This window comes from Raphanus sativus, chromosome 8 (assembly GCF_000801105.2).
Source record: "Raphanus sativus cultivar WK10039 chromosome 8, ASM80110v3, whole genome shotgun sequence".
In the NCBI taxonomy this organism is placed as follows: Eukaryota; Viridiplantae; Streptophyta; class Magnoliopsida; order Brassicales; family Brassicaceae; genus Raphanus; species Raphanus sativus.
In genome coordinates, this window is record NC_079518.1 from 20,847,607 (window position 1) to 20,862,422 (window position 14,816).

Consider the following 14,816-nt stretch of genomic DNA (forward strand, 5'->3'; position numbering starts at 1 on the left):
TTTTATGTTAAACATTTAATATAAAATGTGTGAAAAAAGTGATATGTGATTTGACAAAATTATGGAAAATTTGTAATTGCAATAGTTTATTTTTGGTCTGTGTAAAACAAAATGGTTAAACAAAATAAAAAAGAATGTTATGAAATAATTTTTTGTTCATCAGTTTTCAGATTTATATTAATGTATGTATACTTTTTATATAATGTTTATACCCGTAAATTTGCGGACAACCACAATTCGAAATATTTATACAAGCCCAAAATGTGTAATATGTGATACCGGTACATATAACTGGTTAAGGCGGTGAAATCAATGTCCCATGAGAAAAACGGTTCTTGGAACTGAGATCTTACCAGTTACACGATACAATGGGGAGTATCTAATTAAATTGCACACAAGTATTAATATTTCTGATTAAACCAAATTAAACCGAAATACGCTAATCTCTATCACTTGTTATCAGATAATTCCTCTCGCTGGGAGAGACCTCACAAATCACAACACATCAGCATTGGTTGGCTGATATACAAAACACGTAGATATGCCACCAACAATTTTTTTTTCCAAGATCTCGTACTCTCCACTTATACAACGCCAATGGGTCCCACATTCAAGAGTTCAACGAACCCAAAGGAGAATAAACCTTATCTCCAAACCTCATCCATTACCTTCTCTTCCCTCCACTCAATCTCTCTTCTCTTCTGTCTTACAATCAAAGAAAACGTAGATAAGGTTAAACCAAAACACTGTCTGAACAAAAAAAAATTGTCTTTCCGTTTGAACCAAAATCAAGAACAATGGCTTGCAGTAATCTAACAACAATGTGGGTTTCATCAAACCCATCTCTTTCCGATTCCTCTTCCTTGTCCTTCCGTTCTGTTCTCAACCCACTTCCTCTCCCAAACCACAACTCCTCTCCTTCAAGATCCTCCTTCGTTGCTCCAATCCAATCCTCCCTTCGTGAGCTCAGAGACCGAATCGACTCAGTCAAAAACACTCAGAAGATCACTGAAGCCATGAAGCTTGTCGCTGCAGCAAAAGTAAGGAGAGCTCAAGAAGCTGTCGTCAACGGACGACCATTCTCCGAAACCCTAGTCGAAGTTCTTTACAACATCAACGAACAGCTTCAAACCGATGATATCGATGTGCCCTTAACCAAGATAAGACCGGTTAAGAAGGTTGCACTCGTTGTCGTAACGGGAGACCGTGGATTATGCGGTGGGTTTAATAACTTCATTATCAAGAAAGCAGAGGCGAGGATCAAGGAGCTTCAAGGGTTAGGTCTTGACTACACAGTCATTAGCGTGGGGAAGAAGGGAAACTCTTACTTCCTCCGCCGTCCCTACATCCCCGTCGACAAGTACCTCGAGGCCGGAACCTTACCGACGGCGAAGGAAGCTCAAGCTGTTGCCGATGATGTCTTCTCTCTGTTTATAAGCGAGGAAGTCGACAAAGTGGAGCTCTTGTACACGAAGTTTGTGTCTTTGGTCAGATCAGAACCCGTGATCCACACGCTACTGCCTCTATCACCCAAAGGAGAGATCTGTGACATCAACGGGAACTGTGTTGACGCTGCTGAAGACGAGTTCTTCAGGTTGACGACTAAAGAAGGGAAGCTGACGGTCGAGAGAGAGACTTTTCGGACAGCAACTGCTGATTTCTCGCCGATCTTGCAGTTCGAGCAAGACCCTGTTCAGATTCTTGATGCTTTGTTGCCTTTGTATCTGAACAGTCAGATTCTTAGGGCGTTACAGGAGTCTTTGGCGAGTGAGCTCGCAGCTCGGATGAGTGCGATGAGTAGTGCTTCGGATAATGCATCGGATCTTAAGAAATCGCTTTCCATGGTTTATAATAGAAAACGTCAAGCTAAGATTACTGGTGAGATTCTTGAGATTGTTGCTGGAGCTAATGCACAGGCTTGATTCGATATGAGCAGGTTGTTTTTTAAATATATATCATTTTCGGTCGTATAATGTATAATCGTCTAGACTCCTATGATCTTTATATAATCATGCAATTACAAACATAATGCGGTTGTATTTATTTTGGTCTTTCATTGGATAAATGATTAAGAAAAAACTTCGTGATGATTTCGTGGATTATGAGCTTTGCTAGGATGTTTTGAAGGAATAAGTTTGCTTATGTTATCATTTAGTTGAAACGGTCCTATTCAGTTGTTTTTAATTAGAGGGCAGCCGAGATCCGACTAATCTTTCAAGAAGGTCAATAGTATCAATTTAGTTTCATATTCTCATATTTTGTTGTTCTTATGAAAGATCTTAGAGATAAATAATCCTACCGACTCTGCTTATGACAAAACTAATTGTATATATATTATGGATGTAAGGGATATGAACTTTGACCGAAGATCTTCCGATAATAATTAAAGACCAATAAAATTAAATCATCTTTCTATTGATTACATAATTTCAAAGAATCAAAGTAATATCAAGTAGAGAAAGAAAATTCCCTAAGAAAATATGAGTTCAACAAACAATCATCTCATGAGGTATATCAAAAATATGATAATATAAAAAAATGATTTTATATGTATGTATTTATGTAGTGTAAATGGTTAGAACTATTACTTGACTTCAATTGTATTTCTCTTTTCATTTTTTCTATACTTTTTCGGCAAAGGGTTAATTCTAACTATATTACACAGTTGTTTGAGAATTGAGATGGACTCTCATTAGCATACTTCATAAAATGCATAATACCCCCACGAATTCATTCAATACTTTAAAGGACATTCTTCTAAGTTCATATGTGTGTACCAACACTTCCTAAATGATAATAATCCTTGAAATTTGTGAATTTATTGTAACTCAAGTTTGTCTTCAATTCGGTAGTAACAAAAATCATGAGACACGCATAGAGATTTCGAAGATTAGGCAACTTTATATGACTATCTCATCAACCTTTACTTAAAACTCTTTTACCTTGAGTCATTGACCTTTATTGAAACTTGAAAACACATATTATGACTTAGGTTTTCTTGATGAAGGTTCTCTATCGCTTGTGTAAGAAAACAAAACCGCACGACTGATCTAATAACAAAAACAAAGGGACAAACCATTCGCGGACATCAAGAAACTTTACACCCTCCAAGAGAAACTCGGTGAAGGGCAATTCAGCATCATTCAAAAATGCAAGGATTCTAATGGTAAGCCCTACGCTTGCAAGTCCATACTCAAGAAAAAACTAAAGGGTAAAGAAGATGAAATCTTTGTGAAGAGAGAGAGAGAGAGAGAGAGAGAGAGAGAGAGAGAGAGAGAGAGAGAGAGAGAAGAGAGAGAAGAGAGAGAGAGAGAGAGAGAGAGAGAGAGAGAGAGATCTTAGATCATGAAGCATTTGTATGGACAACAAAACATCGTCAAGTTCAAGAATGTTTATGAAGATCAAAACTATGTACACTTGGTGATGGAACTTTGTGACGGCTTATTCCACAAGATGGCCAGTTTTCAGAGGCATTATGAATGGGTCATAATATATAAGTTTAAATATGAAGATGATTGTGTCGTGACTGGTTGTTATGTTTCCCCCGAAGTGTTACAAGGACATTACGGAAAAGAAGCTGATATATGGAGTGCATGGGTTTTGTAGATCCTATTATGTGGCCAATCTCCCTTTGTGACTAGTAAGAGAAATTAATGCTTTCTTGATTTGTTTCTTCTTGGGGTTTGAAAATGTAACTTTTATATGTTTATATTGTAAAACCTGAGGAACAGATGCTATATGAGATTCAGCATGCTCCAACTGATTTTGAGAGCCATCCATGGCCTTGTATATCTTCAGTGGGCACAGATCTTATCAAGAAGAAGCTTATCATCAGAACTCACTGTTGCAAAGGTTCTTGGTAATCCTCTTTTCTTATCTTTCTTGTTATTGTTACGACTGTAATCGAGTCAAACTGAACCAACCGAACCGAAGTCGATTCAAACTAAACCAAACTCTATTTCAAATCATTCGGTTGAAGATTTCTCCAACCCGAATGTTTTGTTTCGGTTCGGTTTTAAACCGAACCAAACCGAGAAACCGATGTTATTTTTTAATTATTTAAATTTAAAATATTAGTAATACCAATATACTAAAATTCTAATACTAAAACCCACATATTTTCATTTTTCATTCATTAACATATATTCTTCTAACCTAATATGTAATCATCAAAATATTGATTTAAAAAAAGAATAGTTAAGTATGTAATCTTATATTCTTATACTGTATATATAAAACTGGATGTTAAATCTAAACCTAAACCTAAAGCAAATTTTATTAAAAACAAAATTTTTCTACACATAGTTTTTTCTCTGCGTTATCTGCATATTTTTCTTGCATCCAGATATTTTTTGTGGTGTCAATTCTAAACAACTTCAGGTGAGATTTTTAATACCAAGTTCTAAAAATAGACGAATTTTAGCACTACATAGAAGAATTTGTATAGAGGCAATAATCTTTGTAAAATATAAAAATAGTTATATGCTTTCATGCTTTTACACGAAGAAGAACCTAATTAAACCAATTCAAAAAACAAACCGAACCGAATACAAATAGAACCGAATATAAACCGAAACAAACACAAACTGAACCAAACTAACTATGATTTACTTCAGTTGAAAAATTACTAGAACCAAACTAACCAAACCGAACCGAACCCGAACTGAACCGAGAAAAATAACCGAAGTGTTCACCCTTAGTTTCAACCCGTTTGAAACAATTTTGTAATATGAACAAGCTCAAGAAGGTATCTCTTAAGGTAAAAGTCTTTGGAGCTAAGTATTTCAAATATTTTCATAAAAACTTACTAGTTTCATGAGTGATCTTTTTTCCTATCTTTGCAGGTTATGGCAAAGAATCTAGGGAATCTATTAGAAGAGGAAATCAAAGGTCTTAAAACAATGTTCAATAACATTGATACAGATAAAAGTGGCACAGTCACTCATGAAGAAGTCAAAAGAGGGTTTACTACACTTGGATCAAAAGTCTCTGAAACCGAAGTGAAGCAACTCATAGAAGCCGTGAGTTACCACTGCAGTCTCTTACCTTTTCTTATCCTAAAAATTATCTTCTTGTCGATTTCTAAGTGCCCTCTTTGCCAAATAGAGACTGAAAGAAGCTTCTATTATAGGTAGGCCAATGCATGATGATGAATTTTCAGGCTATTGTGGCGGTAAATGGAACAATCGACATAGAAGAGTTTATCTCTGCAACGTTGGATAGATTCAAACTGGACCACCATGAGCTTTTTCGCCAAGAATTCCAACACTTTGACAAAAGAAAAAGATGGGTAAGTTCAGTTATTGCTTTAGAAAAAATCATACATGTTATCTAGAAAATCAAAATCAGTATGTCTATCTTATCAAATCATTTCACAATAGGTGAATAACAAGGGGTGAATTGGAGATAGCAATGAAAGATTATGGTGTAAGAGATGAAGATAGCATCAAACACATAACATCAGAAAGTATGCCAATAATGTAAGTTAGTCACGGTACACTTACTCAACATCAAAGATCTAAACCGGTTGTGAAATATTGTAATGAACTCTCTTGCAGGATAGAAGCATATATCTTGAGGAATTTCACACAATGATGAGAAGGGCAAGCAAAGAGTCACAAATACAAAATTTTGCGGTCAATTGATCATAGTGTTCTTGTGTTCACCAAAAATAAAGGTTCAGGGAAGAAGAGCTAAACCTGAGTAAACCGAGATAAGAGTAGTTGATCTTTAAAGTTTAAACTTAGGGGTTGATTGGTTGTTGCTGTAGCTTCAGTTGTTTTTGCTTTAGAAAATAGGCCGTAAGATTTTTGTTTTGACTTTAATTTTTTTTTGGCTTTGGATATTTTTTCAAAGCACTTAATGCATCGGATCTAAAGAAATCGCTTTCGATGGTTTATAATAGAAAACGTCAAGCTAAGATTACTGATGAGATTCTTGAGATTGTTGCTGGAGCCAATGCACAGGGTTGATGATTCGATATGAGCAGACTCTTTTTAAATATATATATATATCATTTTCGGTCGTATAATGTATAATCGTGTAGAACTCCTATGATCTTTATATAATCATGCAATTACAAACATAATGCGGTTGTATTTATTTTGGTCCTTCATTGGATAAATGATTAAGAAAAAACTTCGTGATGATTTTTGTTGATTATGAGCTTTGCTAGGATGTTTTGAAGGAATAAGTTTGCTTATGTTATCATTTGGTTGAAACAGTCCTATTCAGTTGTTTTTTAATAAGAGGGCAGCCGAGATCCGACTAATCTTTCAAAGAGGTCAATAGTATCAATTTAGTTTCATATTCCATTGTTCTTTTTTTTTTTTGAAACTCCCATATTTTATTGTTCTTATGAAAGATCTTAGAGATAAACAATCCTAGCGACTCTGCTTATGACAAAACTAATAGTATATATTATGGATTTAAGGGATATGAACTTTGACCGAAGATCCTCCGATAATAATAAAAGAACAAGAAAGTTAAATCATCTTTCTATTGATTACATAATTTCAAAGAATCAAAGTAATATCATGTAGAGAAAGAAAGCTCCCTAAGAAAATATGAGTTCATGATGTTAGGAGTTTTGAGGCTCCTAAGTCAAATGATAGTAAAATGGAAGTAATATGTCGAACCAGTTCTGAGGGATTTCAAGCACTAAGAATGCAAGCACTTACTTAATCTAAATGCAACCAATGATTTAAAATGATTTCAGAAACAATAACTAACTATGATGACAAGATAGAACTAAAACGCAGTAGATGAATGACTTTCTTAAATATGATAAAAGAGAACTCATGGGCATGGGAATATGATTTCGGGTGATCAAGTATCAGACAAAGATGACAAATGATGAATCAAACAAATGACCTTAAGCCTAAACACGATCCTAAGCAAGCTCTATATCTAGATGAATGCTCATTTGCTAACACATCTCAACATCAAATCTCTTTGGCTGAATGATATGAAAGCAATCAATAAGAACAGGTTTATTAGCTATCCTAACACTCTTAACAACAAATGTCTTTGGCAAGATGCATTAAGAGCCTAGCAGAGTTGTCTCGGACATTTCAACAAAACACCTTTTGGGTGGGAAATGTCTAGAGAACAACTTTCGAATGATCAGAACGAAAGAGGCTGTAAGAACACTCTACTAGCAAGGCTTGAGATTGATCTACACTAAAAACATCTTTGATCTAACCTAATCACCCTAGTCTCCCTAACCCATGAATTCAAAAGAGAACTACTCACTAATCTTCATGTTAAACCTTAAACCCATACTGGATTTCAGATTAAACATGTAGATGAACACAGGAAATCAATAAGAAATCAATAACAAGAGAACAATGAATCCAAAAGATGAACTTTCCAAGAGTATTTTGTGTTTTTCTCTTCCACAACAGATAAACTGCCCAAAAGTGGCTACAATCAGTCTTAAACTTAGGTTTTTTCAGAGTGCCAAAACGACATAAGTAATTGCAAATAGGTCCTTGAATTAAAAAGAAATCGAAAATAGGAAACACGCAGCGACCTCCGCAGGTCGCTCCAACACGTCGCTCTGGCCTTGGGAGCGACCTCGGATGGTCGCTGCGAGGGGTCGCTCCGGAGCATTTTCTTCGTCTTCGAGCCGTGTAAAGCCGAGCGACTTGGAGTGGTCGCTCTAGCTTTGGTCGTCAAGGTCGCTCCAGCTGGAGCGAGGTCTCACAGCGACCTCTGCAGGTCGCTCCAGGCTCTTCTCGACCAATCAACCTCCTTTTCATATCTTTTGAGCTCCAAATGCATCCCAATGTCTCCAAAAGCTCCATAAGATGCTCCAATACCTGATAAGGACTCATGTATGCAAAATGCAACCTAAACATGGCTAGAATCTAACCTACATGATGAAAATGCATGAAAAGGAATGTGTGAAACAATGCAATTATGCAAGACATCAACTCCCCCAAACTTGTTCTTTTACTTGTCCACAAGTGAACTTTCTAGAACTCATCGAGAAAGAGGATGTGATGGTGGGAGCTCATAGCCAAAAGAAACACACATAGGACTAGATTTTACTCAAAGTCCAAAAATAGCACACTCTCTTATTGCACTCTAGTTTCTCTAGGCCTATCCTTACTCTTTTAAATCCCTACACTCATTGTCAAGCAATCACACAATCAAATCAGCCAACTCTCACGTTCATTAAGCACATCATCAAGTGAATTCTTGCAAATGGTCAATTGGTCCAAGTCATTTGGGTAAGGGAAGGGTTTTTGTTTTAGTGATCAAGGGGTTCAAAACTTATTATCTTCAAGGTGGTTCACTCTCAAAACAAGTAACCTTGACATTGCACATAATATATCTAAGAAAGGGATCAACTCATGCATACAATGCTCAATCTCCACTGTTCTACCCTTTTTCAAACATACAAGTGACACAATTATTCCCAAAGTTAAACCCCACTCACATCTTAAACTTTTAAGAACACAACCTCTTAGCTCATTTACACTTTGCTAGCCCCCTTTCTTTATTTCTTTTTTTTTTATATTTTTTTTTTTCTTTCTTTCTCTTTTTTTTTTACTTTGGGGGCCAAGACTTTCACAACTCAAGCTAGAGGTTTTTAAACAATTCCCAATGAAACAATTAAGCACAAGAGTTCAATCATTTTCTTTCAACTTTCAACTTCCCAAGCCAAACTTCACAACACTCACCCCCAATCCTATGGCTAGACAATAGAGTATCTAGTCTAGCAAGAATGAAGATCAAGCATTGTCGTTCCCGATACTCTCAACATTATGCACATGTAAGGCTTTCCGAAAAAGGCCTCACTCATCAATTCAATGAAGGCTTAAAAGGAGGTAGGGGTTTTGGGGAGTGGTCTACCATTTGAGATTGTCAAAAAGATAGGCAGAGAGGATGTGACATCTCAAATGTGTATAGCCATGATTCAGCACACAAAAGACCATAAGCAAGAGGCATTAAGTTCATTCAGTTTCAAATAAGATTGTAGTTGGCATTCAAAGACTGAGCTCTAGCAATAAACAAGTTTCAGGAAAGAGTTTTCAAGGCTCGAAACATACAAGGCTTTTCAAGAGGTGCATTATCAATTCAAACACGAATTGGTGTTCTTTTCAAGGCATTTTAAATCATTGCTCCCAATGCAAGTGAAATGCAACCTATATGCTCTAGACTCTCCTAAAAGGTGCAAGTGAATGCAATCTAAATGATTTCCTTTTTGTTTTTTTTTTTTTTTGATGAATATGAATAAAAATGCAATGCATGAGACTCTTAAACATGAAAAGCAAACATGATCAAATACATGGTACCTGTTGGGCCCGAATATGGCCCGGTAGCTGATCATTCAATAGTAAAAGATGACGATGGGCCGCGATAAGCCCATCACGAGTTCTAAGTCTAAAGAGAGCTAAGTAGAAGCCGAAGGCTGAAAGCTAAGGATCCTAACCAAGGAGGTCACGACGAAGAGGAAGCTCACGTCATAATAAGAAGAAGCGCAGGACCCGGTCAAGGGGAAGCTGTTGCGGATTCCATCTCAAGTGGAGAAAATCTCGGAGGTCAGTTGGAGACAACTTAAAGAAGTCCAAGGCTATAAAAAGAGAGGGTCAAAGACTAAGAAAGGGATCCGACCCAACTGATATTTTACTCATATTCATCAAAACGTTCTCATTGTAATTCCCTTGTAATCTTTGTATTCATCAAAGATCATCTTTTGTAACCATCCATTTCTATTATATCAATACAAATCGAAGTTCATTCAACAAGTTCTTACGGGATTCAGCCCGCGATAATCTTTCCCAAACCTTTCCTAAATATAAACCTGATCTAAAATCTAGGTGTGAGTTTTACCCCTCACAATTGGCGCCGACTGTGGGGACGAAACAATCGAATCCCTTACTCTAACTTAAGGATGAACCCTACCGATCAGACAACAAACCCGTCTGACCTTAACCTCCCGATTCAGAGCGATGGCTCACTGAACGACGGAGGCTCTAGTCTCGTAATCACAGAGCCTCAACGTAGCGACCACCGATCTGGCCAACAGCTTACGGCTGGTGCTCAAACGAGCCAAACTACAGCCGGAGGTACTAACCCGAGATCATCGGGTGGAAACACTTCCGGGCTCCCGATCACCGAGAATCCTCAGCAGCAAGCCATTCCGAATCAAACGGAGGCTCAGCTCTCTTAGATCCGCCAGATGATGATACAATTAGTAGACAGAGCTCAGGAAAGTGAGCGCACGATGCATCAGCTGACTGTACGTCAGCAACGATTCGAAGAGATAACTAGATCTCTAAACGCAACAACCCAACCACCGCAACGTCAAGCTCCGGGGGTCATTTTTCATGATCGATTAACCGATTCCTCATTTCCCCGAGCACGTTTAAACTTTTCCCCTGATAGCACTACCCCGGAAGGACGCGGATCTGCTTTCCAAACACCTCATACCGGAACAGCTCCCGTGTTTAATCCACCTAACGCCAGTGCTATGGGAAGTAACATAGCGACAACTAGTTTCACACCTGGTCAGGTTACTGACAGGAGTACTCGCTTACCTCCTCCGCCGCCTGATCCCAGGTCCGGAGCAGGAATATCCTTCGCATCTGGGGGCAGAGCGTCAGCTTCGGTTTACCAAACCAGAAGCTCGATCCCGAATGGGGACGGTTATCAAAGGATAGATTCCGATAACCCAAGAAATGGTGAGCGACTTAGCCCACCAACCGCATGGGAGGATGAGCCAACCCGATTCCGTCAGGAACCTCCCGTCGGGTAACTGCAAACGATCCAAACGTCCTTCCGTTTGAAGGACCTGAAACTATCCGTAGATATATGGAGCGAACTCACGCGGCTCTCCAGAAATTGGGAGCTCAAGTCCATAAAGCTACGAGCTCAGCTCCCGAAATCGATAGCTTGATCGAGGAAACCCGTGGAACTCCATTCACGGACAGAATCGCTAGCTCTCACATAAGAGATACCCGAAAAATCAGAATTCCTGAGTATGATGGGACCTCCGACCCGAAAGCCTATTTGAGAGCTTTCCGATTGGCAATCGTTAAAGCCCATTTCACACAGGAAGAGTGTGAAGCAGGTTACTGCAGGACATTCGCCGAAAATTTGGTCGGAACAGCCCTTGAGTGGTTCTCCGGTCTCGAGCCAGCCTCGATAGACAATTTCGATCAATTAACTAACGCCTTCATGAAGCAATACTCAACCCATATCCTGAAGCAAGCCTCTGAGGCCGACCTTTGGAAGGTCAGTCAAGGAATGGGAGACTCATTACGAGTCTACATTGAGAAATTCAGGGCAATAAGAACTAAGCTCTCGAATCCTAACGACCTAGTCGCCATCGAGGCCCTTAGGAGAGGTCTGTTCTATAGATCGAAATTCTGGTCAGAGCTAACACTCAATACTCCTCCAACTAAAGATGACGCTCTTCATAGAGCCACCAAATACATTACTTTGGAGGAGGAGACAGCTGCACTGGATAAACTCCACAAGAAACCTCAGAATCATTCGAAAGGTGAATCCTCTGAGACTAAGGGACCTCATAAAAAGGGTAACCCTCGAAATAATCAGACTCAGGGAGAACATTCCTACGCAATCGAGGAAGACAAGGAAGAGAAACCTGTCGCAGCAGCAAACAAAACTCCCTGGTCAAAAGGCTTCGATAAAGGCAAACGTTGCTCTTATCACGATCGCGAAGGACACTCAACCGAGGAATGTTGGGACCTCCAACGCCAGCTGGCAGCTAAATTCGCAGCTGGAGAAATAAAGGGTGTGGACCTTAAAAAGCCACCACCTTATCAGAAAAGAGGTTCCAGGGACACTTCCCTGAAACGCGAGAGGTCACCCGAGAGAAGAGAGACCGATTCGCCACCTCCAGCTCCAGAAAAGAGTCGACATGATTCTTGGGAAATTCCCCAAGGAAAAAGTTTACAAGTCGAAGCTCTCTTGAGCAAACCGTCCCCTCAATCGAGCCCCGGCTCGAGGGTGGACTATCCTTGAGGATCAGACATATGTCAAGACTCCGTCAATTCCATTAAGAATCACGTGCGGAAGGCTGTGTGTCTAACACTGGACCTAAGCCTCCTAACCTGAGTCCAATACTAAGATCTTTCTGGGAAAGCACAAGACGATCTTCAAGAGGACGAGACCTCAAACTTGACTGATGTGATGCGTTGATTGTCGCTCTGAACATCGCAGGATACGAGGTTCCTAAGCTCATGATAGACACAGGAAGCTCTGTCAACCTCATTTTCTATAACACCCTAAAAGGGATGGAAATAGACGACTACGAAATTATTGGCCAAAAAGCTAACCTCGTAGGCTTCTCCGGAGAAACAGCTACCTCATTGGGAACTATCAAGCTCCCAGTCATAGCTGGCGGAATAATGAAAATGACCAACTTAGTAGTCATCGATAGACCTTCCCCGTTCCACGCGATTTTGGGAAGACCCTGGATTCACAAAATGAAGGCAGTAGCCTCAACGTACCATCAGTGCATAAAATTCCCAACACCCGAGGGGATAGCTACCGTACATGGTAGCCAGAAGATATCCAGGATCTGCTATTTGGGAGGATTCAAAATCCTCAAAAAGTCCCCCCAATAGCAATTACAGATCCAGGAGGGTCGCGAAATGCAACAAAATATTCGAGGTCCCCCCAGGAACCTAACCGAAAAAGTTTGCATCGACGACTCAGATCCTGAAAGACAGGTGAGCATCGGGTCCGAGCTACCTCCTGAGACAAAAAGGAGCTCATTGATTTTTTGAAAAGCAATGTCAAAACCTTTGCATGGTCCACCAGTGACATGAAAGGAATAGATCCGAACGTCACCACCCATAAGCTAAAAGTTGACCCTACTTTCAAACCGATCAAACAGAAGCGTCGTAAGCTAGGCCTCGAAAAGGCTCAAGCTGTTAACGACGAAGTTGACCGACTTACGAAAGCTGGGTCCATTCGAGAGGTACATTATCCCGACTGGTTAGCTAACCCGGTAGTGGTAAAGAAGAAAAATGGGAAATGGAGAATCTGTGTAGACTTCACAGACCTAAACAAAGCTTGTCCTAAAGACAGCTTCCCGTTACCTCACATCGACCGCCTGGTTGAAGCAACAGCTGGCCATCGACTCCTATCCTTCATGGATGCCTTCTCAGGATACAACCAAATCATGATGGATCCTGAGGACCAGGAGAAAACTGCATTCATAACCGAACGAGGAACCTATTGTTATAAGGTTATGCCATTCGGATTAAAGAACGCAGGAGCTACCTATCAGAGGCTAGTAAATAAGATGTTTGCTGGACAACTTGGAAAAACCATGGAGGTCTATATCGACGACATGCTAGTCAAATCCTCAGCTGGAGAAGATCATATCTCCCACTTAAGGGAATGCTTCGATATCCTGAACAAGTACGATATGAAGCTCAATCCCACTAAATGTACTTTCGGGGTACCCTCAGGCGAGTTCCTAGGCTATCTCGTAACCGAATGAGGCATTGAAGCCAACCCGCAGCAGATAGCAACCTTCCTAGAAATGCCGTCACCTAAGACGACCAGAGAGGTACATAGATTGACTGGACGAATCGCGGCGTTGAATCGATTCATATCCAAGTCCACCGATAAATGTCTCCCATTTTTACAAGCTTCTAAGAAATAATAAGAAGTTCTTATGGGACGAGAAATGTGAGGAAGCCTTCAAGCAATTGAAAGCCTATCTCTCCGAACCTCCGATCCTATCTAAACCAGTAGTAGGAGAGCCATTGTACCTATACTCGCTGTATCAACTGCTGCAGTCAGCGGCGTTCTAGTACGAGAGGAACAAAACGAACAAAGACCTGTCTATTACACCAGTAAAAGTTTGATAGACGCCGAAACCAGGTACCCTGCAATGGAAAAACTAGTTCTAGCAGTCGTAACAGCTGCCAGAAAATTGCGACCTTACTTCCAATCGCACTCGATCGTTGTAATGACCTCACAACCATTACGAATGATCTTGCACAGCCCCAACCAGTCAGGGCGATTGGCTAAATGGGCCATAGAGCTCAGCGAATATGATATTGAGTATAGACCTCGAGCAGCAGCGAAAGCTCAGGTCCTTGCCGACTTTATCATTGAGCTAACATCCGAGCAGTTAGACTCCGAAATGGAATCTCCGAAGTGGAGCCTATACGTCGACGGAGCCTCATCAAAACAGGGCTCCGGTATCGGTCTAAGGCTAACTTCTTCAGCAGGAGAAACCATTGAGCAGTCATATAGGCTCGGATTCAGCGCCTCAAACAACGAAGCTGAATATGAAGCACTAATCGCAGGGTTGAAGCTCGCCCTAAGCCTCGGAATCCGAGAGCTAAACGCTTATAGTGATTCGCAGCTAGTAGCTAGCCAGTTTCACGGAGAGTATGAAACGAGGGACGAAAGAATGGGGGCATATCTCGAAGTCGTCCAGAACCTCACTAGGCAGTTCGACAAATTCGAGCTAACGAGAATCCCACGAGGAGAGAACTCCTCAGTAGATGCGTTGGCTGCTTTAGCCTCCACGTCAGACCCCCTCGTAAAAACGGATTATACCCGTAGAAGGAATCGAGAAACCAAGCATCGACATAGCTACTAAAGCTGAGAAAGAGAGCAAAACTAACAGCGCAACTCGAGGTACCTGCCCTGAAACGGTAGCTACCCAGGTTGTCACAACATTTTGGTTTCCCAAAACCAGAATATGCAGCTCTAAAAAGCACAACCTCCGGGAACACAATCCAAATGATGGAAGATATTCCTCGAAATTCAGACTCCTAGAGCCTGATCTCAAGAATACCCCCGGGGGCACC

General features: G+C 40.2%; 1 protein-coding gene and 1 long non-coding RNA gene across 2 annotated transcripts; both read left to right on the forward strand.

Annotated features, from left to right (window-relative positions):
- The first annotated feature begins 634 nt into the window (after positions 1–634).
- LOC108828726 (ATP synthase gamma chain 1, chloroplastic) lies at positions 635–2,090 on the forward strand. Its single transcript, XM_018602491.1, has one exon. It carries the CDS (start codon positions 798–800, stop codon positions 1,920–1,922), a length of 1,125 nt encoding a protein of 374 aa, XP_018457993.1. The 5' UTR covers positions 635–797; the 3' UTR covers positions 1,923–2,090.
- A 3,080-nt stretch (positions 2,091–5,170) lies between these two features.
- Positions 5,171–5,747, forward strand: LOC130498548 (uncharacterized). The gene is made up of 3 exons (XR_008937444.1): positions 5,171–5,290; positions 5,382–5,480; positions 5,559–5,747. It is a non-coding gene; the product is annotated as an uncharacterized LOC130498548 (long non-coding RNA).
- Positions 5,748–14,816: the final 9,069 nt, after the last annotated feature.